This window comes from Tyto alba, unplaced genomic scaffold (assembly GCF_018691265.1).
Source record: "Tyto alba isolate M040663 unplaced genomic scaffold, T.alba_DEE_v4.0 Super-Scaffold_14, whole genome shotgun sequence".
Lineage (NCBI taxonomy): Eukaryota > Metazoa > Chordata > Aves > Strigiformes > Tytonidae > Tyto > Tyto alba.
Window position 1 is genome coordinate 27,981,535 of NW_024881276.1, and position 22,420 is coordinate 28,003,954.

The window sequence follows — 22,420 nt, forward strand, 5'->3', positions numbered from 1 at the left end:
GACTAACTCAGCAGCTCTCCTGTGTTCCATAACATAGTCATCATCAAAAACGAGCATGTGTCAAATAGCGAAGTACTCTTGAGTACAGCACAGTTCCCTACTGAGTGCCTTTCAGCGTAGCTCCTGAACTATGGCATTGTAGCAAGGAAGACACAGGAATTAACCAGACTCCCATAGAAAATGACCCAAACATCTACATGAAAGGAACACATGGCATAGAATTCAAGTGCATCTTATTTGTTTTAGAAGGATCAAGCTGAACAATCTTCTATCAATATTAACTGCATTTCCTTGAGCTTTTTGGGAGGTGGGGAAGGGAACGCTCTCCAGTGTACACTGGCAACATAAACAACAAATGTTCTGTTTATCAGGCCAGGATCCCTCAAGGAAACTATTTATGTCAGGACAATTACTCAAGTTTTTGAAACCTTTATCTTTTGGTCATTTTTATGATCTTTGATCATTAGAAACCCCCCAAAAATAACAAAAACGTCAAAGAAAAGCACAAACACATTCACATTCTGGTATCTTCTCTCACCTTCCTACAGTTTTCACAGGTCACAGCTTTAAACTCTTCAATTAAATTACAATCTTCCAAAGCCACTTTAGTAATGTAACGTTTGCCTGAAGACAAAATTCAGAAAAACACAGTACATGCAGAGGTTACCAAAGACAAGAAGTAGCGTTTATCTTCTGCTGCTAAGAATCATGCTGTTTTCTGACTGGAAGCAAAATCTGACATACCAACTAAATAACAGAAAGAAATTAAGCAACAGAAGCGTTCAAAAGAAAATGAATTATTTCTTTATTACTTCATATCAAAATAACTGGCTGCAGACCATAAAATGCTTAAGTACTTGCCTAATTTCAAGCCATCAAGTGAAACTCAGTTGTATTTTAAAGAATTTGCATTTTAAAGATTTGTAAAGATTTGTATTTTAAAGAATTTGTACTTCAGTACTTAACTACAAAAAGATTCTTCTCCTTACACGCAAGTTCAATTTCTACTGCCCTATTACTTACAGCTGAGTTAGAATGTGTATATGTAAAAAGTAAGACCAGAATACAAGCCATTTAGCACACAAACACAGCAGGCCTGGGAGCTTTTTGTAACTTCAGCATACGTTCTGCTGCTAGTGTTAGTATCTTGCAGTAACTCCCATAAGCTACATAAGCTAATTTTTGAAGTATGACTGACATCTCAATATTTTGATGAAATCCTCTGCCAAATGTTTAACAGAAAGACTCACATAGTATTTCAGAAAAGTTTTAATTTAACCCTAAGTTAAAGGAATACAGGTGCACATACAGCCTATAACGGACACCAAAGTGAAAAGATTTTCTAAGCTCCTGTTCAGAAAGAGCATGTGCACTGTAAATACGACTCTCATACAAAGATTCAAGGTTCAAATAAGCAAAAAACTAGGAAAACCACCACACCACCACCACTATTTTTCCAGTCACTCTTCCAGTCACTCCCAGAGTAATGAAACACATGCAAACATTAAGTATTTCATAATTACAAGTGACTTTCCTTACTGTTGTTTCTTCAAAAGTGTTCATACTTACATTCAGCAAAGAAAATTTCGAGATAGATCCAACCAAAATCACCAAGTTTCTCCAGCCTCTGCAGAATTCTGATATTACCCGTGTATCTGACCCAGTCAAGTGCATCCCCAACATCAAAGACACCCTATTTCAATTGAAGAAAATTAAAGGAAAAAATGGTAACTAATTCTATACAAAGCAAAATCTTAAAATGAAAACAACAAACAGCACACAAACCAACAGCTCCCTGGCAATAGAGTGGAAGCATTCCACGTAAATATAGAAAACAATACTACTGTAGCACTTAAGACTATGCGCTTGTTCCCGATTTGTTAGCCCTTGAAATAGGCAATGGGTCACAAACTCAAGCACAGCATAATACAGCATATTCACAAAATGGAAACAGTCATTCTTTCAACAGGAGACATGGGAGCCACTCAAATTATAGAATGTGATTTAGAAACTTCTTTTTGATGAATGCACACAAAATTGCTTCAGTGTGAAGTGACAAGCCTGATCAAAAAAAAAAAAAAAAAAAATCAACGTTTTCCAGACTGTTAGACATGCAGGCAGGGCTAAGACTTAATTCTATAAATCATGACTTCCCTTCTATTCAAACAAAATTTAATTAATTGAGCTACAGAGATTTGTTTGAAGGAGAGTGATTGAGTGAAGATTGTCCGTTGCCTGGGATACTCCCACATTATTTTTCAAAATCTGTAGGTTCAGGTAATGTAAAAACTCACACGACTAAGGTAAATATAACTAAAGATACAGGAACTGGGTAACTCAGCAGTAACACACAGTTATACCTATTCTGCTTCTCCTATTGCTACTATCAGCTATGATACTGCCTGCCTTCTAATTTCAATGTTTTTATCTTAGTTTTTGCAGTTAACCTACAGCACGCAGCAGAACCTAGGAAGTGGGAAAAAAGTGACAAACACTAGGAAACAAAGAATGTTCACAGTCTGAAGTTTAGAGGCTGAAAAAAATGTAACTAGTCTAGTTCTTCTGTACACTGAATTTGGTAACGAGGATGGATCAGCAGGTTTCCAAACCACATTCTTACTCTGCCATTCACAGTCCTTCAGACTGAATCAGTATCACTATTTGACAATCTCATGAAAGATTTCTAACCTGCCTCCAAAGAGGGTAACTTCTGCATCACTTCAGTGATCAAGCTTAGCCCTGCTCCTAGACCTGTAACCTCACCATACAGCATTGCCACTGCTAGTAATAGGCCACAGGCTTTGTACAGAGTTTGCAAGGCCAAAGGACTGTGACTCGCCAGGCTTACACTGAGCTTGTCCCGACCTGCTTAAAGCTCTGTTTTAACTTGGGTTTAGCTGTAACAGCAATTTTTTTCTTCTGACCAGATGGTTATGACTAATTTGGTTTGAAAGTGAACTTAAGTAGATCCTAGAATCAGGAAGAAGAAAATGTCAACAGCAGTTCTTGCAGCAAAGAACTCCAGCTAGCAATGACTATACCCGCCTGACACCCCATGCAACCAGACAGAAGCCATTTGTTTTAGGATCCCAAGGAGCAGTACAAGAATAAGCACACCACCTGGAAAAGGGTCAGATACTATGAAGTGCATGTATTACAATTGTAACTGTAGTATTATTATTATTAGTTTTTCCATTTAGTAGTATTTATTTCTTCACTTACATTCTTTTTCTGCAACAAGTAATGCTAGAAGACTTCAACCATACCAATAACCTCTTGTCTTTACATACAAAGTATATTTGCCCTTTGTCCACACCCAGACTTTGAGCATAACACACCACCACCAGCACAGAAAAAGAGGACAAAGCAAGCCACACCACATAGATAGGACTGCATCCTTGTCGGAGGGGATTTAGAAATCTTCAAGACTAAAGGCACAGAGAGCACTGTGACATCTCAAAGGACTGAGTCCTCAACAAGAAATGGCAAATCTGCAAGTAACCAACAAGGAAAGCCACCAGCAGGTACCAAAGCAGATACTAGAGGGCTGACCTGGGATCCAGCTGCACAACCTGAACACACCTAACCACAATGCAGTAGCAACCTCCAAGAGAAACCATTTATTTTCAGCATGTGAACTACCCCCAAAGTTCTCACATACTTTCGTCTTCTTGCACAGACAATATTTATTTCACAGTGAATGTCACACACAGATTTAGTTCGGTGGCTCAGAGTTGCAACAACGGGCAACTCCAGTCCTATATACTACATATTTGAAAAAATATAGACTATCTACTTATGCAAGCAGTTTAAAGTTTTGGATATTTGTACAAATATTTTGTTTGTATTCACACATAAAGCATTCCTATTAAAAACAGTTCAAGAAACTTACATTTTCTATTCTGCTGCCAATTCTCAGTATGCCACCAATAAAAGGTGGAACGTTCTGGAAGAGGGATAAAAAACAAATAAAACCCAGGTTATTAAGATCTGATAACTTTAGTTTCTATATGCACAGGTTCAACTCAGTAACATTTTCTCTTCCACTTGAATGCAGAGTCATTTGGGCAATTGCTGTGGTCCATTTCAAAGTTTTAAGAAATATTCTCATATTAAGTAGCAAATCCTCTATCGTTTTTGTTGAAAAAGAAATAAATGTTGACATGGAAATAGAAAATGCACGGATGCTGTGACATCTGGTTAGGAAAAAGTCAAGACACTTTAACCACTTCTACTTATCTACACACCAAAGAACCAGCTGATACATCCAATGAAAACTATCCACAACAACAGTACATCCCCTCCTGAGCTCTTCTGCTCCTCCAAATAGATTTTACTATTGGATATACAAGCTTTTACATGGAGGAGGAGATATAGGATGAGGAAGTATGAAGAGGGAAGCAGAGGTAAAGAGGGAGATAGGAATATACACAGACCCTCCTGTATAAAGATCAAATGGGAGACTACCAGAGGAGGAAACAGCACAAAGAACCCATCACGAGACAAAATGGAAAAACTGCAGGGACTTCCTAAAGTACAAGGAGCTGAAAACAGAAGACTGACAGCCTGAAGGAGGAAGCAGCAAAAAGAGCATGAGGAAGTACAAATCCACAATATCAATATAGTGCAAGAATACCTAATCACAGAAAGTCATGTATCAGTAAGGTGGACTGGAAAAGTGTAGCTTGGGGTTGAACACAGAATTTCAACAAATGAATTTTTTAAAAAAATGTGTCATACATAAATTTAAAAAAAAAAAAATAAATAAAAAGCTCTTCCCTTCAGCTGCCCAAGAACTTTTCTTATATCATTCTCTGCTCTGTGCTGTTATGTTTCTGTTTTAAGTTAGCATCACTAGCAGATCTTAAATATCATTTGATGAATGAGGCAAAAATGAGGGGGGGGGGAAGTATTAAATTTGTTCATAAACCATTGTCATGGTGACCTTTTCTCACTGATATGACTCTCTCTTAGCAATTTACAAGGGCTCCAGCCAACTGTATTACTGATTCCACAAATATTTAGTAAATTATCCCAACTCCAATAAAGCCTATGACACACTTTCTTTCTAGAAAGCTGCAACTCAACTATCAGACAATTTATTCACTCCAGCAAAACAAAATGTCTAATTTAAGATATAATCCCAAGCTGCATAAAGTACAGATGTAATTAACCTATTACACTTGAAAACTTACACAAAGTTGAAATATAGTACTTACAACAACTTTTTTAATTAAATCAACAAGGTCTTCCAAAACTTCTAAATCACAGAGTCCTTTCCAATTCCAGTCTAAAATATGTGAACTGCTTAAAAACAGAGCAAGTTATCATTTAGAAAAATAACACTGTGTTACATGGTCTTAATTACTAGTATTTATGGTATTTACACCTAAGCAAAAGCGTGGTTACAAACTCAAACCTTTCAGAGGAGGGGGAAAAAAAAAAAAAAAAAGAGCTGAAAAGCTTTTGGTACTTTTACAATAAAGGGGCATCCATTTAAGTACATAAATACACTCTTTGATTCCCAACCTCAGAAACCTATTGCTAATATTTTCTTCTGTATATTCAGGAACTATGCCCTCTGACCTTAACTGACTTAGCCCATTGATAAAAACATTCCTGCAGACAGTTTAACCAGTACTGAAAGTATACAATGATCTTTCACACGTAACAATAAAAAAAATAAAAGGCTGATGAAATCACTTCAAGAAGATGATTACTTACCTCCAATCAGCTACCAAAGAATTACTTTCACTTTTGAAGAGAAAAGGCCAAAAGATGCGTATTTTAATAATGTTGCAATATTCTCTTAATATGTCAACTGGCTGACTGCACCACACTTCACAGGGATCAACATCTTCAAGAAAACAGTTAGGAATTAGACTACACAATTTAAACATTACAGGTAATCAAAGTCCAAATAAACATTCAAAACATCAGTTATTTCCATACTGTACTCCTAAGTACTATCTAACCAAACCAAGAACACTCTAAATACGTATGGCAACTTGCAATTTTTTTTTATAAGTTAAAAAGGGAGAGGGCGATTATATAGAAGTAAGAATAGGGACCTGCTGGCAGGCTTTACATTCCTCGCTCAAGGAATTGCCTATGTTCTGAACTGTACTGATGTAACACATTATAAATGAATAAACGCAGCCGGTTTCTAAATGAGGAGCCTAACAAGGGCTGTGACTTGTTTAATGGCTATAAGGGATTCTATTTCCAAGCTAAAACATGAGCCTCTTCTAACTGGATCTATTTATTTTCTACAATAAATCCAGCGTAGTGTGGCATAGCAACATGGTACAAAAAGATCAGCAACATTCTTCTTTCTCCAGAGGCCATTATGTGTGTGATGCATGGCTCTTTCAAAAATACCATCCATTTCCCTCAGAGACTGTCTTTAAAAGGTAAAGATCCTTATTAGACTATTGAGGTGGCATCAAGGATTCTCAGAGCAGAAGCAGTGTTATCTGAACATCTGAATATACGTAAAAATTCATTTTACACAGCTGGCTGTGTTCATCTGAGCTTCCTACATATTACAGGTTACCACTTGTATACTAAATACAGTTTTGAAGAACTTGACATACTTCTTGAGCCACTTGCTTTTCTGCAATTATTAAAAAAAATGCTTGCAAACATTGTAACTGCAAAACTTTACCTACAAAGATCAACTTGAAGGTGTCTTTAGACCTATACAGCTAAAACATAGCTACAATTACAATACAGGTAACTAACACAAGCCTTAAATTTCCATCCTCATAACATTAATTGACTGCATGTATGTACATATTATTGAGTATTTACACTGTTCTCACAAATGTATAGTAGTCTTCTGCACGTTACATTAGTACAAAAAGGTGAGAATTCTTCCAGTGTAAAAGAACATACTAATGCTTCTGCTCAGAAATAATAATTTTCTATTTATTCATACAAAGTAAGGAAAACAGTGAAATAGTAATCAAAAGATTTGAACAGAGCACAAAAAGCGCATGAGAAAGTTATGTAACATTGGTTTAGTTTACATACCTGTTTTAGGCTTATGTGGTGACTGCTGTACAAACACTCCGTGACCCTGAAGATAAACATATTTTTTTAACATTGCACATCTCGCAAATGTGTTACACTATAAGCAATGATTGCTTAACTGTTTCTAAGTATTAAACCAATATAAACTGTTTACATCAGGAAGAGGAAGGAAGTGTTTTTTACATTCTGTCACCAATTCCTTTTCTCAAGAAAAGGTGCTTATTGGAAGTGTTTGGAGCAGTATAAAAGAGTCTATGGTTATATCTTCATAAACAAGCAGCATGATCAGCTAGGAGACAAATCTATAAAGCAAAGTATTTCGTACTGAGCAGTCTACTTCACATTCTATGCTCTTCAATGGGTTTCAGTTTGCACTGGTGCAAATCTAGTCCCATGGACAGAGCACCCATTCATGGCTGATGCACATGACCTACACTGTCCAAAAGCATCTTCTAGATTAGTTTCATCCCCAGTGAATCCCACTGGCACACTCCAAGACTTCTTCACAACATAAGCCAAAACATGAAAGACGGGGACGATTGGGATATTTGCTTCGAATTAAAATACTAACGCAAACACATTATTTAACAAAATTAATAATTAACTAAAATTTAGTTAACTATTATAAATGGTAATTATTTAGTAATTAACAAAAATACTCATGCACACACCATGGACCAAGACAGGAAAATTATTTCTATGTAACCTAGTCATTTTGACCAGAAGGTTTTAATAAAATCGAGTAATACCCATTCAATGCTCACCAGCACCTCATGATCTTCCAAGACCCACCTGAGGTGGGTAAATACCCCATGCTTTTTCCCTCCCACTCCATTTCCCCAAGAATAAAATGCTATTGGTATTCCCCATTCTCCCACATGCTTCTGCACTTTGGCCAATGTTTTTCTGAGGAAAACAAGGAAACTTGAAGTCTGCAATATTTTGCACTACCGAACAACAGATGCCTTTGGATCCAATCTTTATAATTCATGTGAAGCACAGCCAAAAAGCAAACAAACCAAACAAAAACATGGGGAAGAAAGCATGTTTGCTAGCATTATTTAACACCATGGTTCGGTTGCCACCTTATGAAAAAAAATGTTTACCTGCATAGCCATTCAAAAATATCCATAGATTAATAGTTATAAATCAATGGAAAAACTTCTACTAGTTTAAACAGTATACTAAATGACACTAGAATAGTATTCTAAAAATTAATAATTCAAAATCGGGTATTAAGCAGCAATATAATGTTCAAGAGCACATAAGGAAACATATCTAAGAAGACAACACGGGTTTTCAAAAAAATAGTAATAAAGTTTTGACGATTAGTGCATGTATATATAAATAAATACAGTGGAGTTGTTGATTTACTACTTCATGGCAGCATACTGTATCAATGAGCCTCTCAAGCTGAAGAACAAATGACTTTTGTTTTACTGATCCCTATGTAAATTTTAAGAGATGACAAGAACAAAGAATAGGTAAACAGTCTACAGTTAGTTTGCAGACTTGAATTTACATGAACTAAGTTGCAATTGCTTTGCCACTGAAGGAACTGAATCTGTGACTCCAAGGTCCCAAATACAGCCTGGATACACAGCCAACACGTTGGTCAAGTTGTGCTAATCAGACCATCACTGTCTAGTTTTACACAGTAATGTATACATTCAGTAAAACCTTCCTGATAAAGGATACACAGTCTCTATGCTCTACCGCAATTTAGTACTTTTGCAAGGGAGTAACATACAGTGGTATACCTTTGCCTCAGTTTAAATTAATCAACACTAGCAATTACTCTGTAGATCAGATCTGGGTATAAACCCCACTGGCACATCTTGCAAGCTTTTCATGTAGTTTCAAATATACTTACCAACTCACAGCACGATTTATCACCAGCATAGAAGGCCAAGGCTGCAAACTCAGATTTGGATATAGGTTCACCCATGGTACATGATCCTGAGATAAAAGGATTAGGAAAAGCACATGAGGGGAAGGCAAACAACGTGTGCCTTTCAGAACTTGAAATGATCGCAACGTAATTGACGCTTTACAAGAGTTTCATGGAAGAAACGTGTTCTTATTTTCACACAGCGTGGGCTGATGTTGAAAGCAGTGCCTTAAAGCACCGGTCAGAAGCTAGCTAAATCGACTAACCCTCAGGAGCCCCGGAACCCCCGGCGCCGGACGCCTTGGCAGGAGGAGACGGGGGCGGGGGGAGAGGGTCAGCACCTCGGGAACCGCCGCCACACCGCGGGGGAGCGGAGTTACCCACCCCGCCGGGCAGCCCCGACCGACAGCACCGGCCGCGCAGCCCCCGCACCCGCCTTCCCGCCCCGGCAGCTCCGCCAGAGCCGAGGCGGGGTCCGGCGGGGCTCCCCGCGGCCGCCCTGACAGCCCGGAAGCCCGGAGGATCACCACTGACGTGTCGCAAGCCCGGCGTTTCCCGCCGGGACAGCCCTGCCCGTACCCGGTCCTCCGGCGACCCGGAGGGGCTCCCGTGGCCGACGGCACCGGTCCCCTGCCACAAAGCGGGTCGGGTCGGGCAGGACCGGGTGTCACCTTGCTGGGGGCTCCGCAGAGACGGGCGTCAAGCAAGGCGGGAGCGCCCGCCGACCCCTCACTCACCGGCCTCCGCCGCACTCCCCTCCGGCTCCAGCAGGCCGAGGCCACTCCCCCTCCACACACACACACACACACCCCCCCACGCACACACTGCCCCCACCCCACCCCGGCGGGGCCCGCCCGCCGCGCGCGCCAGCACCCCCGCCCCGCCGGGCCGAGGCTATTGGCGGCTAACCCGCCTGACGTCCAGGGAACGAACCAACGGCGCGGCGAAGCAGCCAGCGATCCCCGCCTGCCGCGAAACCCGCAGGCCCTGCGCATGCGCCCCGCTTTTCGGAGAGGGGGGGGGCAGGTGGGGAGGGCGCGGTGTGGCGTGTGCTCTGGCTGCGCATGCGCGAGGTGCGGCGCGGCGGGGAGGCGGGTGCGCGGTACCGGGGGCGGGGGGTGTTTAGGGAGCGCGGCGGGGCGTATCCATTTTCTTCTTCCTCATTCTGCCGCGGAAGGTGTCCTGGGGTGCGGTTTCCTCCCCTAGCCAGGCCGTGGCCTCCGAAGGAAGGAGACAGAGCGGCTTCTCCAGGCGGGGCGGGGGGATCGGTAGCACCGGGGCTCCTGTCTGTCCGTTGAGGGGGGCGAGTGACAGGGCCGCCGCCCGCGTCCACCTGTGTCCCGTCCCGTCCCGTGTCCGTCCGTCTGTCCGTCCGTCCGTCCCTCGGGGCTGAGGAGAGGCTGGGCTCAGGGGGGTAAAACCGGCAGCGGGATGAGGGGGTAGTTGGGGGGGGCGGTGGTCTCGCTTCCCGCAGCCGCGAGCGGCGAGGTGTTCCGCGAGGAACTTACCGGGAAACCTCCGGACAGCTCCTTTCCGTCTGTGTGTCCGTCCCGCCCCCAAGTTCAAGGGGAAGAGACCGATATGGTCGAAAACTCTCCAGCCCCGTTGCCAGAAAGGGCAATATATGGATTTGCTCTGTTTTTAGGATCGTGGTTTTGCTTTAGTAAGTATACTGGGTACTGAATACTGAGCCAAAAAGCGTTGCTTTGCTTACAAGACCAATGTAATCCCTATCAGACCATCTGAAACGGGTCAAAATTGTATTACTCCACCTATCGTAAGGGTGCATGATGAAGGACTATGTGAGTGTTTTACTTGCCAGACCTGTCAGTTACAAAGATCTGCCATTGCCTTTTGTGACTTATGTTTTGTCTGTCTTTAACCTTATTATGGGGCCTTTAATGATACAGAGTCAAATTATTTAAAAAATTACCCGGATTCTCATTTTACTAAATTTTTTCTTGATTTGCATTGTTGCCACCATTCAGAAGCCACTGTAGATAGTAGTAGTGCAACCTTCGCCACCCAAATACAGGGGGGAAAAAAAAATCAATCTGGTCAACAGCGATGGAAAATTATTAGGGTTATGCCAGCATGTTTTTTTGCTGGTGTGACAGGTGCTTTAGCATTTCACTGGGGTTATCTTGCGTGCCCATGCAGGACCAAGGCTTGAGAGAGTGAGAATGATTTTTCAATACAAGAAAAGCTGCTGCAAATATACTGTAGTGAAATAACAAACCAAGATCCTCCTGTAAGTCTTTTTCACCCTTAGGAAGTAAGTAAAAATGAAAATAAGTTGATTTCTGTTCTTCCCATAGGAAGCCACTGCAGTTACATAAGTTGTGTCACTGGCTACTAACCTGTTCCCCTCAAGTTTTGTTAAACCTTTCTCTGAATTTGTTGTTAGGGAGTAAAATTTCTCAGCATTGGTTTTGTTGATATGAAAATTATTCTAGGAATCTAAGTTTTTCTGGTAACTTTTTCTGAACAGTTCCACCCAAGCACTGCAATTCTACCAACTTTTCCTTCAACCAAATGACCCACTGTGTGATCATTTTCTGCTTTAATATTTTATGTATTGACAGTCATTTGCCTCCCTTTTACTGTTTTTTTGTTCTGCAGTTCAACTAGCAAGAAATTCTTGTCTGTCTACATAGAAAATCAGAAACTAAATGTTAAGTAAATAAAAATACAATATATAACCAGCTACAAAACATTGCCCCCATATTGGGCAGGTTTTGTGTCTGAGAGGCGTATTCTACAATGTTTTGGTGGAGCTAGTGTAAAAGCAAAATACTGTCTCTGCGTGTATGAGTAGGGAAGTATTGCTCTAAAACTTAGGAAGGAAGACTAAGACAGTATCAGTCGTACTATTATGACTTTTTAATTCTTTTGTGCAGTGTTATATCTCATCTGGGCTTATGTTCCCGAGACTTGGCTGTTCTCATTGGGACTAACATACTGGCCTCAAAAGTAAGTTCAACCAATTAAACTCTTTAGCCTGGATATATGTAAGTATAGGACATCCTTAATTATTTTCAAGTAACAAAACTTTTTTTTAAATAGTGGTCTTGTATTTAATAGTTTTTCCTAATTATAAAGGACTGTAATCTTTGCGAAGCACCTTTTTATGTAGTTAAGTAGCTATGATGAAAAGTTTTCATTGTGTAATGAAAGAAACAGTATTTGAATGACTTAAGATAAATTTGACGTTTTGTTTTCAGAAAGTTTGCCGATGAAAATACAGTAAACTTCAAACTTTAATTACATGAATAAAAATCTTCTGGAAGGAATCTGCTGGAGGGTTTACACCAAACTAGCTACAGTAACTCTGCAGTCAGTAATCTTGGGAGGGTCAATAACTCTGCAGTCAGTAATCAGGGTCCATATTTAGTTGGTGTTTCTTTTCCTCTTGCCTAAGTTTGTGCTATTTACAATAACAACCACTAGATTAAAGCTGTTATATCATTAGGCGTTTGTTATTATGATATGTAAATTTTTAAATCTCTCTCCTCAGATACTGGGCAGTTGCTTTGCCAGCGTACCTACTAGTTGCTATAGGAATTGGTTATATATTACTTTTTGGTATTAACATGATGAGTACAGCTCCACTTAACTCCACACATACCATTACAGGTAATTTTATTAGTGTTTTTTAAATATTTTGATACTTACCTGATAATTTCTGTAAATCCATATATGTAGCCATATATAATGTAACTCAAATTTTAAGCCTTTAAATATTTTGATCTAGAAAAGGAGTTCTTGGAAGTACTGAAGTACTTGAGTGAAAAAGTAGCCATAAGCCTGACTCTTTCCTCTTTGCCATCTCATGGCAGTGGTTTCCAACTAGTAGAGCATACTTTGTTATTAAAACAGACCACATTAGAGGAACAGGGTTTAGGCATATAAAGAGCTCCCAAGCATGCACCTTGCTTTGCAAACAAGTGAAGAGTGTCATGGGAAGAAGGGCATGAGTACCTACCTGGCAGTGGCAGAAGTGGGAAGGCACGCAGGAGTCAAGGTGGCACAAAGGAGGATATTGCACTATTGTGGCCTGGTCAGATATGCTAGTGATTCCCTGCCTAAAAAAACTTTTCTTCAGTTTTTCTCTCAACTTCTGTGTAGACTTTACTTCTGCCAAGGAGACATGTTCTGGGCATTCACAATGTTCTCCAGGCAACTGCATCTTCTTCCACGTGAAGAGTTCCACTGCTATTTGCAAGTGGCCATTTTTGTTAGAAAAAACGCAGACTGTAAAATTTTGCAAGAAAGTAACCTATTGCTAAGACTGCTGAAGTTGCATTGTTTTAACAAACTATGTACATAGTATTACATTAGACTGAACTGCTAAGGAAAAAAATCAGTCAAGTCCATAGTTCAAATGCATTACTCCCAACGCTTCTGTCAAGAACTGCCACTCAGTCATCCCTGTGTTCCTGGCCACTCATTTCACATCTCATGTCACCCCCTCATTTTGTGTCAACCCGAGTTTGTGTGGCTGTATGGCAGGTCGGATGGGAGACCTACTCTGTGAAAGAACTATATTTGAAAATTTTCAGAGGGAGCAGTTCCATCATTGTGTTCAAAGTGCACCTGTAAAAATGTTTACGCTGTTATACGGATGAGTGCTGTGTGGTGATGGAAACAAGCAGCCAAGATAAAGGGAGGGTGGACAGCATCTCTCAGCATAAATCCTAGTACAAAGTATTCAAACTACAGACTGAGCTATTCACTGTGGAGCTTTTTGTTTGTTTTATCTTTGGGTAGTTATGGTTTAATGTCATACGGCATCTTAAACCAAGCAAAGTCCCAGACAGTGATTTCAGCAGGAGGGTAGGATTGATTTCTTCAGGGGCTCTGCCAATATATGTTGGTGTAAGGGGTTTCTGATGACCATCTCATTATACCTCAGTAAGATGGGGGTTTCAACATCACTTGTAGTAGCTAAATTAGTAGTGTTGCATTATATAACATTTCCTGAAAGAAAAAAACCTTTAATACATGAAATGTTCTTATTGTCTCCTGTAGATAACTACGCAAAAAAGCAACAACAGAAGAAATTTCAAGCAGAAGCAATTCCAGCATTGAGGGATATTCCCATCAGTGAAGTAAATAGAATGTTTTTCCTTCCTGAAAAAGGAATCTGCAATAGCAGATAGTGTTATTAAGATCTGTTTGAATAAAGGATTAGTGGAAGTGTTACGTAAGGAAAAACAGACCCCCTCCAAGCTAAAAAACCTCTCTTTTGGCTTGTAGAACAAAGCTTTCATTTTGTTTTGTTTTTTTTTTTTTTTTTTTGTTTGTTTGTTTTTATATGAATTTCTAACTAAATTTATGTTAACACATTTCAATGAGATGGCTTGATTTTATTATTATGCATGCACCTTAATAACCTGCATTGGTGTGAGAATTGTGCCACAGTAATTTATCTAACTGTTCTTGTGAGTTTAAAATAGCATTTTATTACTTGTAGATTTCTACTTGTAATTTCCTCTGGAAGGGGAAAGAAATAGCTTTTTGACACAGCTTAATTCTACTTCCCTTTGAATTCTGGGAGAGAAAATGTGTTCTCCTAGTCATGCTTGAGGATGCTTTTTTATTACAGATTATGTGAATTTGAAGTGTTAATATTGTAAATGTAAATTTTAATTTGTAAATATTAATATAGCTAATTTTTACTTGTTAAAGGTAGACATTTTTCTGTGGTTCTGTGGTATTTGTCTGAGGTAAAGGTGTACAGTGGTCTGCAAAATATGTTGATTTTTTCTTTCCCCCCCAAATTGGAGGGCTTATTGAAATACCAAGACTACCAGAAATAAGGAAGGTGGGTTGTGAAGATTTTCTGAAACAATTCTTGAAATAACTATTTTTTTTAACCATTCTTAAGAATACTGAAAACTAGGTTCACGGAAATTTCTGGAAAGACAAGAACTGACAGGTCCATCTTATTATAGTCTAGGTTATAGCACAAAGCACAATAACTTGTTATGGCAGTGGTTCAGAAGTTTCTTAAACAGTGAATTTTCTTTCACACTTGCACTACTGAGGAGAGATACAATCTTTATCTCCTTTTTTCCAAGAGTCACAAACCCAGTTATCTTCCGTAGTCAAGGTTATTCAGTTTGGTTATAAAGAGCAGTGAATAGAGCCTCATTATTATTTGGTAGGCCAATTTATGACCAGCAGAGAATTTAGTTAAAAACATCACTATTTTATTAAAAGATAATAAGACATTTTTTTTAAATTTGTGTGGAGAATCTTACACCAGTTCTTTAGAAATTGGTCAAAACAATCATCAGTTGCTGTCAGAAGTCTTAAGACCTGGTAATAATCTGGTATGAATATAAAATTTGTAGTTTCTTGGTCCTCTAGTCTTTAGTAGTTTGTTACTCTTTTCCACTCACTTTTGAAGAAAAAAATGCATGGTAGTTACTATGAGTAGGAGAAAAATACCTTCTTAATAAAGGCAAAAATGCTTTTCAACATTTCACTCTGAAATAGTAGATCTTAGGTATATTGTTTGGGGACATTTCATATGAGCATGTATTTGTACCTAAGCCTAATGACTGTAAATTAGTACAATGTTTATTTGTATGATAGTTGTAGGCTTCTTTGTGAAGTTTCGTTTTTTGGTTTGCCCCCAGTTACTATTGTTTCCCCCTCCTGCCATGATTCTGCCCTTCTATTAATTTTAATTCAAGTGCTCAAAGACACATACGTAAGGTGAATTTAAGATTTTATAATCAACAGACATGAAGGTGTATTTACTCTTTTGTCAGTTCTTTAATCACATTGTAGACACTGAAGTACTGACTCTAATCTTTTTTTTTCTGTGTAATTTCTACCCATGTTCTACGCTCCTTTTGCTTTCTGAGAAAGCAATTTCGTTTTCAATTCTAAATTGACAATAAGTGAAGGCCACCTTTCTGGTATCATTTGATGTAAGGATTAATTTAGTCCCCTGTTAAGGATACCCAAATCCCTTCAGGATAAAGAAAAGCTACTGAAAAATGCCCTCGAGCCCTGAAAGCACACAAATTAAAGGACAGTAAACCTTGGACAAAGATTGTATCAGTGATGAATCTGCCACTGCATTTAACTGCAGACCTTACAATTATGGGAAAACTAACAGAGACACCTAAGTGAGTAGGCAAACTGGGGTCATTTGTTTAAGTAAAACTTGCAGGCATGAAACTCAATCTTTGCTTTTCTGTCACTGTTATGTAGCGGTGCTTCAAAGACACTGTAGTGACCTTTTCTTCAACTTAGGGGTAATGTTTGACACTTCAGAAATTGCCTCTGTAATCAAAACCAGGTAACAGTTATATGGGCTAATAAATACACTGTAGGGAATTGCAGGTGTTTGGGATCCGTCATTTCATGGTCTTGCCTATGACTGTGATTAAGGAAAAGATATTCAACTTGGCCAGCAAAGAGACAAGAGAGTCTCTCTTTTTGTAAATATACAGCACACTTATTTAGTGGGATTTATAGAGGTTTTGCCTTAGCTATTCAGAAAAAAAAACAACCTGAAGTGATTGAACTGTGTTGCTAGTAGTGCCTTTCTTTACAAAACATACCTGTTCAAAGACTGGATATCAGGTATCCATTCTTCTTGGAGACTGAGGAAAAACTAAATAAATAAAGGCAAAAACCTAAATTTGCCCTCATTTTCACCCTTCTGAATTACTGATGGCATATTGTTATAGCACAACCAGTAGTGACCAGTAGAGTTAGACCAGCTGGATTGTCCCTGCTGAAATCAACCAAATGATGAAACTTCAGCCTTGCTTTTTAACGCACCTTCCAGGGTTCTTATGAAGTCTTTATCTTATTTGAGACTGATTGTATTTTACACATGTTGCTAGAATCTTAATCTTATAAGGCAGGTTACCCCCCAAATGGTATTTGAATGAGTGTGTATGTAAACATGTAATTAAAAAAGTAACAAAGGTGCACTGTTTCAAATGAAAAGGCTGTATGCCAAATGAAATCATCGAGCTGTGTTTGTTGAATTTGTGTAAAGGTGGTAGAATATGTCTCTCTTCTTTCCATATTAGCTGTAAAGGGAAGGGTAGTAACAACACAGATGGTGTGTTTATGGTGTTGAAGTTGAGAAGTACTGCAACTTTGAGAACAGTCATGCAACTGATTTTAAAAGAGACGCTCTCTTGGATTTTGGTCTTTTGCACTGCACTGTGTTGATTGCCATAAGCTTGGAGGCTTCGGCAGAAATACAAGATGTATGCACACGAAGTAGCAGAAGAGCTAAATTCTTTGTGTATCCACATAATTTAATTTTTGTTGTAAGCATTAATAGAAGTATTTTCCCACTTTGATTGAGATCAACAGAGAGCTGTAGTAAAAGAGGTAAGTGCTCTGTTGTGAAGTTCAAAGGTATAAAGCATGTGGAGTAAAATACGCAAGCACGTATGAGTAAAAAGGTAGCACAATTTTGTGTGTGTTTGTATTTACTGTTAGTACAGGTAGGATGACTGGAATAAGAAAAGGAAAGAAAAAGAAACACAGCATTTGAAATGTTGTTTCAGTCTGTAAGCATTAAAGTGATGTCCTTGCAGGAGGCAATGCCAAGTGAAAAACCTTTTTTCAGCAGTAGTAAAATGGACTTGTCTTTCTCTCTCAGATATGCAGGTATACGTTTGCTGTTACCTAAAGCATGCTGAAGTGTACAGGCCACCTTGAGCATACTATGGAAAGCTGTCAGCTTGATTTGATGATCTTTAAAATAATCATTGTTTGTGATTGGGAGTGGGAGGAGAATAGGCTATAAGGTGAGTAACAAATTATATTAGTCTACATTTTTTTATGGCAAAAGTTCAAGTATCAGTAAGTATGATCAAAGAGCCTCTCATATAAATCAGAAAGTTGTTATACTAAATGCTTATACTGTTGCTGCAGGCAACATTTCTGTACAGTTAAAAATTGGCTGGAATCGGGAGGGCTCATGCTGCCCACAATGCAGGTAGTGTGCCTGAAGCTTTTCTGAGAGCAGGAGCAGGGAAAATGTGTGTTTTGGTTCCATAGTGTAGATCTCTTTCTGGTACTCCAGTTGTTCATTGGTACACCTCTGCGCTAGTTGGTCTATAAACATTAAAAATGCAACTCTACCACCAACAGCAAGTAAAGTGTACACAGGGAAAGATGGTGGTGAAATAATACTAATAGGTTTTGCCGTTATTTTTAGTGGGCACTAAGGTGCTGTAAGTTGAAACAGGAAAATTTAGGCCAAAAAGGTACCTTAGTGAAGAGACCATAACTGTAGGAATGGTGAACTTTCCATCTCTGACAAAACTTAATATGAGAATGGAGGTAATAGTGAGATAGTCTAAATAGTATTCAACTGTTCTTCCTCTGCTTCTCTGCTTCAACTTCCTGTCCCAAGAGAGTGTAACAAATCAATGTCGTGGCTGTATCTGTAGCAATTCAGGTTTATAGGAGTGAGATCATCGCCCTAATACAGTGTTTCTCTAATACTTAATTCACATTAGTGCTGAAGCTCACACCTACAGGTACAATGAGAAACTCACCACCAAAGCTCCTTTGAAAAAGACTTTTTGAATACTTGATTTATTTGCCAGGCAGTTTCTGTGGATTTCAATTTAATATGTGCCTGTAAATGATAAAGTATTTCTGACTTACAAACAGAATAGTTAATAAATGATTTTGTGTAAATATATTTTGTTCCATAATGCACCTTTTCCATGGGCACTTGAGTCTGAGTGGCTAAAATTTTAATGCAAAGCCATTTTTGCTGCTTTACTATTAGATTTCCAGTCAGCTCTGGAGCTACTGAGATGAATGGAGTTTTTTGTATCTCTCCCTCTATTAATGAATTGAACTGTATTCTGAGGAGAAAGTTTTGAAAGGATTTAGTCTTGTTCTGCCAGTTTTCTTGCAGAGAGATTGCCAAAGTAAATTTTGTTGGTATGCTGTGCAGTTTAAGTATCAACTTAATTCTCAGCCTTTTGCTAAAAGCAGCTGATAGATTAACCCAGTCTGGAAATTGTTATATATGGAGTGTAATTAAATGGTAAATGTTTCAGTGAACTGGATGGATTTTTGTCTCTAGAGGTATTGTGAAGACTGCCTTTTCTCAGTTGTGGTGATTTAGATCTGCTACTGTTGTCATTCAGTATAAATGTAGCTTAGAAAAACAAATTGTTCCTGTGATAGTTCCTTTTCTCTTAATCCAAATTATTACTGCATCGTATTTAGAAAGAACACTAAACAAACTTCAGTGTCATGCGAGGATATGCTTTTGTTGGATATATGTTTCCTTCAAGAGCTTGTTTTAAAAGAACTTGAAAGTAGAATTCAAGACTATTTTATGACCATACTTTAATTTTTCATGTGAATACATACAATAGAAATACAAAATTGTAGATATCTGGATACCCCTCCAGCATTCATATACCGGTGGAACATTAACTTGTCTTTTACTGTCATAATTTTAGACAATGGAAATTGAAGGATAGCATTTGCTGGAAATGTTGCAGCTGTTGAACCACTAAGGGAAGTTCTGTGGAACAGAGTTCCTGAGCCAACAATTTAATCTGTAAATTGTTATGTTTCTAGTCTTGTCTTTGAAGTAGTAAGTTCATGATAAACTCATTATCTGGGGATGCTTTGTTATCTTTTTCCTGTAAATGATGGGTGGTTCTAAGGTCACTGAAAACTTAGCAAGGTCAAATCACAGATGAAGTAAAAAACCAGAACTGAAAACTGACAGTTAACTGCAGTTGAATAAAAGAGATGCTATATTAGTTCACTTTAAGCCTTCTCTTAATTATTAACAAACTGGTATGGGATCTCAATGCATATTTTATTTAAGTGTGCAAATAAAGGTATGTTGACATTGCAGCATGAAAAGAGTTATTCAACAAAAAAAGATGCTGGCTTGACGGGAAAAGGATAATACAGTTTTGGCTTCCTCTAATGACTGTAGTTAAATATTGCCAATCAGGTAAATAGTACAGTAATATTACCTCAATTTGAAAATGGAATTTGACAATACAGGGGAAACCAAATGGAATGTGTAGCAGAGACTGAGCAATTGAATCAGTTTAAGCCAATACAATGGTGACAGACCTCAGCAGTTGTGCAAGATGATTTGTTTGGATATTTCTAACAGCCTTTGGCAAGACTGTCATCCATTATCCAATTGTATTATTCTAATGCCGGTGTCTGTTCTACTGTCTTAAAGAACACACTTCTCAAGATACTTTTTTCTGTTTCAGAGGTATGTTTTTGTAACAGCACTTGCTTATGTCATTAAATATACATCTGATGCATCCAGGATGTAGCCCATTTATAAATATTAAAATGGCTGTTTCATGGGAGACCAAAGATAAATATAGCTAATATCCTGCCTCCAACACTGTCTAATAGTGCCTGCTGCAGTAGTAAGAGCAAAGATTAGGGCATGAAGCTAGTGATATTTCCCCAGAATGCTTCCCCAGCCTGCAACAGTGTGAAACTTCCAAGACAGATATTGCGTCTTTGTATTATTATAATGAAAATAATTTAATTTTTGTAAGTAGGTAAACTCTTAGTTTCAGTAACTTCACAACGTAATCACAAGTTGGGTTAAGTGCTTCCTTTTGTTTCAGACTCACTGCTCACTATTTTCCTTTGATGTTCAATCATTCCCCAACACCTCCAAGCCACACAAGATGTTAAAGACTGTGCATGTCAGGTATGAGTATCATTTTCTAGGATACAGCAGACTTATGCTCTTATTCTGGGTAGTCGATCTGCATTTATACCATGGCCACTTGTCTGGCATTTCCAAACTTCCAGCATTTGTCTAAAACTGCTCCTCTTTTCTGCCTAGGAATATTTTTAATGGAGCTACTGTCCCAGTTGGTTTGCTGTAGGTCTGGAAATTCTGGACAAGTTCAAAATGTTCAGATTCTGCCCAGACATCTTACCAGGAAACCTGGAATAAGATGTTCCATGCAGTACTGATGTGGTAGTTCTGTTAGTATGTATGGCCACTGTCTACACTGTATCTGTTCTTTTGTGTTGTTTGTTTTACTAGTTATGCCATCTGAAGCTTCTTCAACCAACCAGAGGTTCTTTACCAACACTCCTGAAAAACAGTACACTGAAACCAGTGCTTTCCATTTCTCAAAATATTCAATAGACTTCACCAACTAAAAATCAACTTAGAACCTGGCAGTGTTGCCGCATGCTGCTGCCGGAAAGCCCAGGAGGCTTTTTCACAGATCTCAGTGAGCCACTTGCCGCTCTAGGCTGGTTGACCACTGGCTAGTGAGAGGCCAGGACAGGATAACAAAGCTCCACACAAGTGGAGTGAGTGCCTGGAAGATGATATGTTGATGCTGAAGATTGGGTATTAACTCCAGACACCCATCTTCAAAAGCTCTGTCCTTCTGAAAACATGGTAACTTCTGCTGGTTATCCAAGCTGCAGTAACTGTGTTTTCAGACAGAGCTTTTGAAGATTTCTGTCTGGAGTTAATAAGCAGTCCTCAGTGTCAACACACAGTCCCACCTGTTGATGCTAATCCCTCCAGCTCAAAACCCCTCCTCAGTGTGGGAAGATCAGTCTCAGTTGCGCCTGAAGCGGGCCTCCATTTGTGTTACGTGGTCTTGTGGGTATTAGTTCCTCACTGCTATCCTGCAACAGCAGTAACACCAGCCCTTGCTCGGAGTCTGTGTCCACAAGCATGCACTGGTCTCATCTTTTCTGTGGAGTAGCCACAACCCACTGCTGGGCATCTGCAGGGCAGGCAGAGAAGCCGCAAAGGAAGAAGTAACAGGCAGCGTGGCGTGGTCTCAATAGGAAGGTAAGGATTAACAAGGAAGAACCTACGGAGTGTTCCTTTTACATAATGGATCCTTAAATGATGATAATATCTGTGTAAGGCAAATGGCTTTTCAGTGTAGTGTGTGTGTTAGGGAGCACTGTGCTGTGAGGGGATTGTGTGGTAACCAGCATTTTCAGAGGGGATGGAGGTGGTGCCCTCAACACATCCCTCCAGATTCCAGTAATACCCAGTGAAGGCCTGAGCGATACAGCAGTAAGCAGGTTGGTTTGTGTCATAGCACAGATTAAAATGGCAGCACACAGAGGTGTCCTGAATGGTGAGGAAAAGCTGTGTTCTGGACTCAGTGGTGAGGGCAGAACTCCAAACATTGGGAGTGAACTCAGCTGAGCACTGATGGAGACTGGAGCTTCTTGCTAGGAAGAAGCTGAGGCTTAATGTACAACAATTTGACCATTGTAGGGAATACGTCATTGCTGACCTGTTAAGTGATCTTGGATGCTTTTCTGTTTGTTTGTGCTACAGATTGAATAATGATGAAGCTGGACCATAAATCATTTTAAGATATCTTGTGAGAGAAGTGAAAGACCTTTAAAATGTCTGTATTTTAGTTCCATACGTTGGGAAGTAAAGATGTGGAGATGATGAATGAGTGAAACGTAGAAGATTGATTTTCATGT

The 22,420-nt window shown here is 39.2% G+C and overlaps 2 protein-coding genes across 8 annotated transcripts in view; one reads left to right on the forward strand and one right to left on the reverse strand.

Moving 5' to 3' along the window:
• TTC3 (tetratricopeptide repeat domain 3) overlaps positions 1-9,721 on the reverse strand; it is a 63,921-nt gene extending 54,200 nt beyond the window's left edge. For 3 of the 6 annotated variants that reach the window (XM_042788529.1, XM_033011328.2, XM_033011324.2), the window contains exons 1-8: positions 9,506-9,708; positions 8,909-8,994; positions 7,036-7,081; positions 5,725-5,857; positions 5,220-5,307; positions 3,893-3,946; positions 1,570-1,693; positions 539-624 (exon numbers count right to left, since the gene is read on the reverse strand). In XM_042788529.1, the coding sequence (XP_042644463.1) occupies positions 539-624; positions 1,570-1,693; positions 3,893-3,946; positions 5,220-5,307; positions 5,725-5,857; positions 7,036-7,081; positions 8,909-8,983 (606 nt within the window). In that variant the 5' untranslated portion in view covers positions 8,984-8,994; positions 9,506-9,708. Of the gene's footprint in view, positions 1-538; positions 625-1,569; positions 1,694-3,892; positions 3,947-5,219; positions 5,308-5,724; positions 5,858-7,035; positions 7,082-8,908; positions 8,995-9,505 lie in introns of all 6 variants that reach the window. The other 3 variants (XM_033011325.2, XM_033011326.2, XM_033011327.2) reach the window with 3 other exon arrangements.
• Positions 9,722-10,373: 652 nt separating this feature from the next.
• On the forward strand, positions 10,374-20,049 carry LOC104356273 (phosphatidylinositol glycan anchor biosynthesis class P). 2 transcript variants are annotated; one of them, XM_033011395.2, is made up of 5 exons: positions 10,374-10,589; positions 11,827-11,899; positions 12,444-12,562; positions 13,958-14,037; positions 17,574-20,049. In XM_033011395.2, the coding sequence occupies exons 1-5, from the start codon at positions 10,508-10,510 to the stop codon at positions 17,601-17,603; spliced, it is 384 nt and encodes a 127-aa protein (XP_032867286.1). In that variant the 5' UTR covers positions 10,374-10,507; the 3' UTR covers positions 17,604-20,049. The 2 variants fall into 2 exon arrangements, with proteins under 2 accessions (XP_032867286.1, XP_009966619.1); XM_009968317.3 differs by lacking the exon at positions 17,574-20,049 and having other exon boundaries at positions 10,375-10,589; positions 13,958-16,922.
• The last annotated feature ends 2,371 nt before the right edge of the window (positions 20,050-22,420 follow it).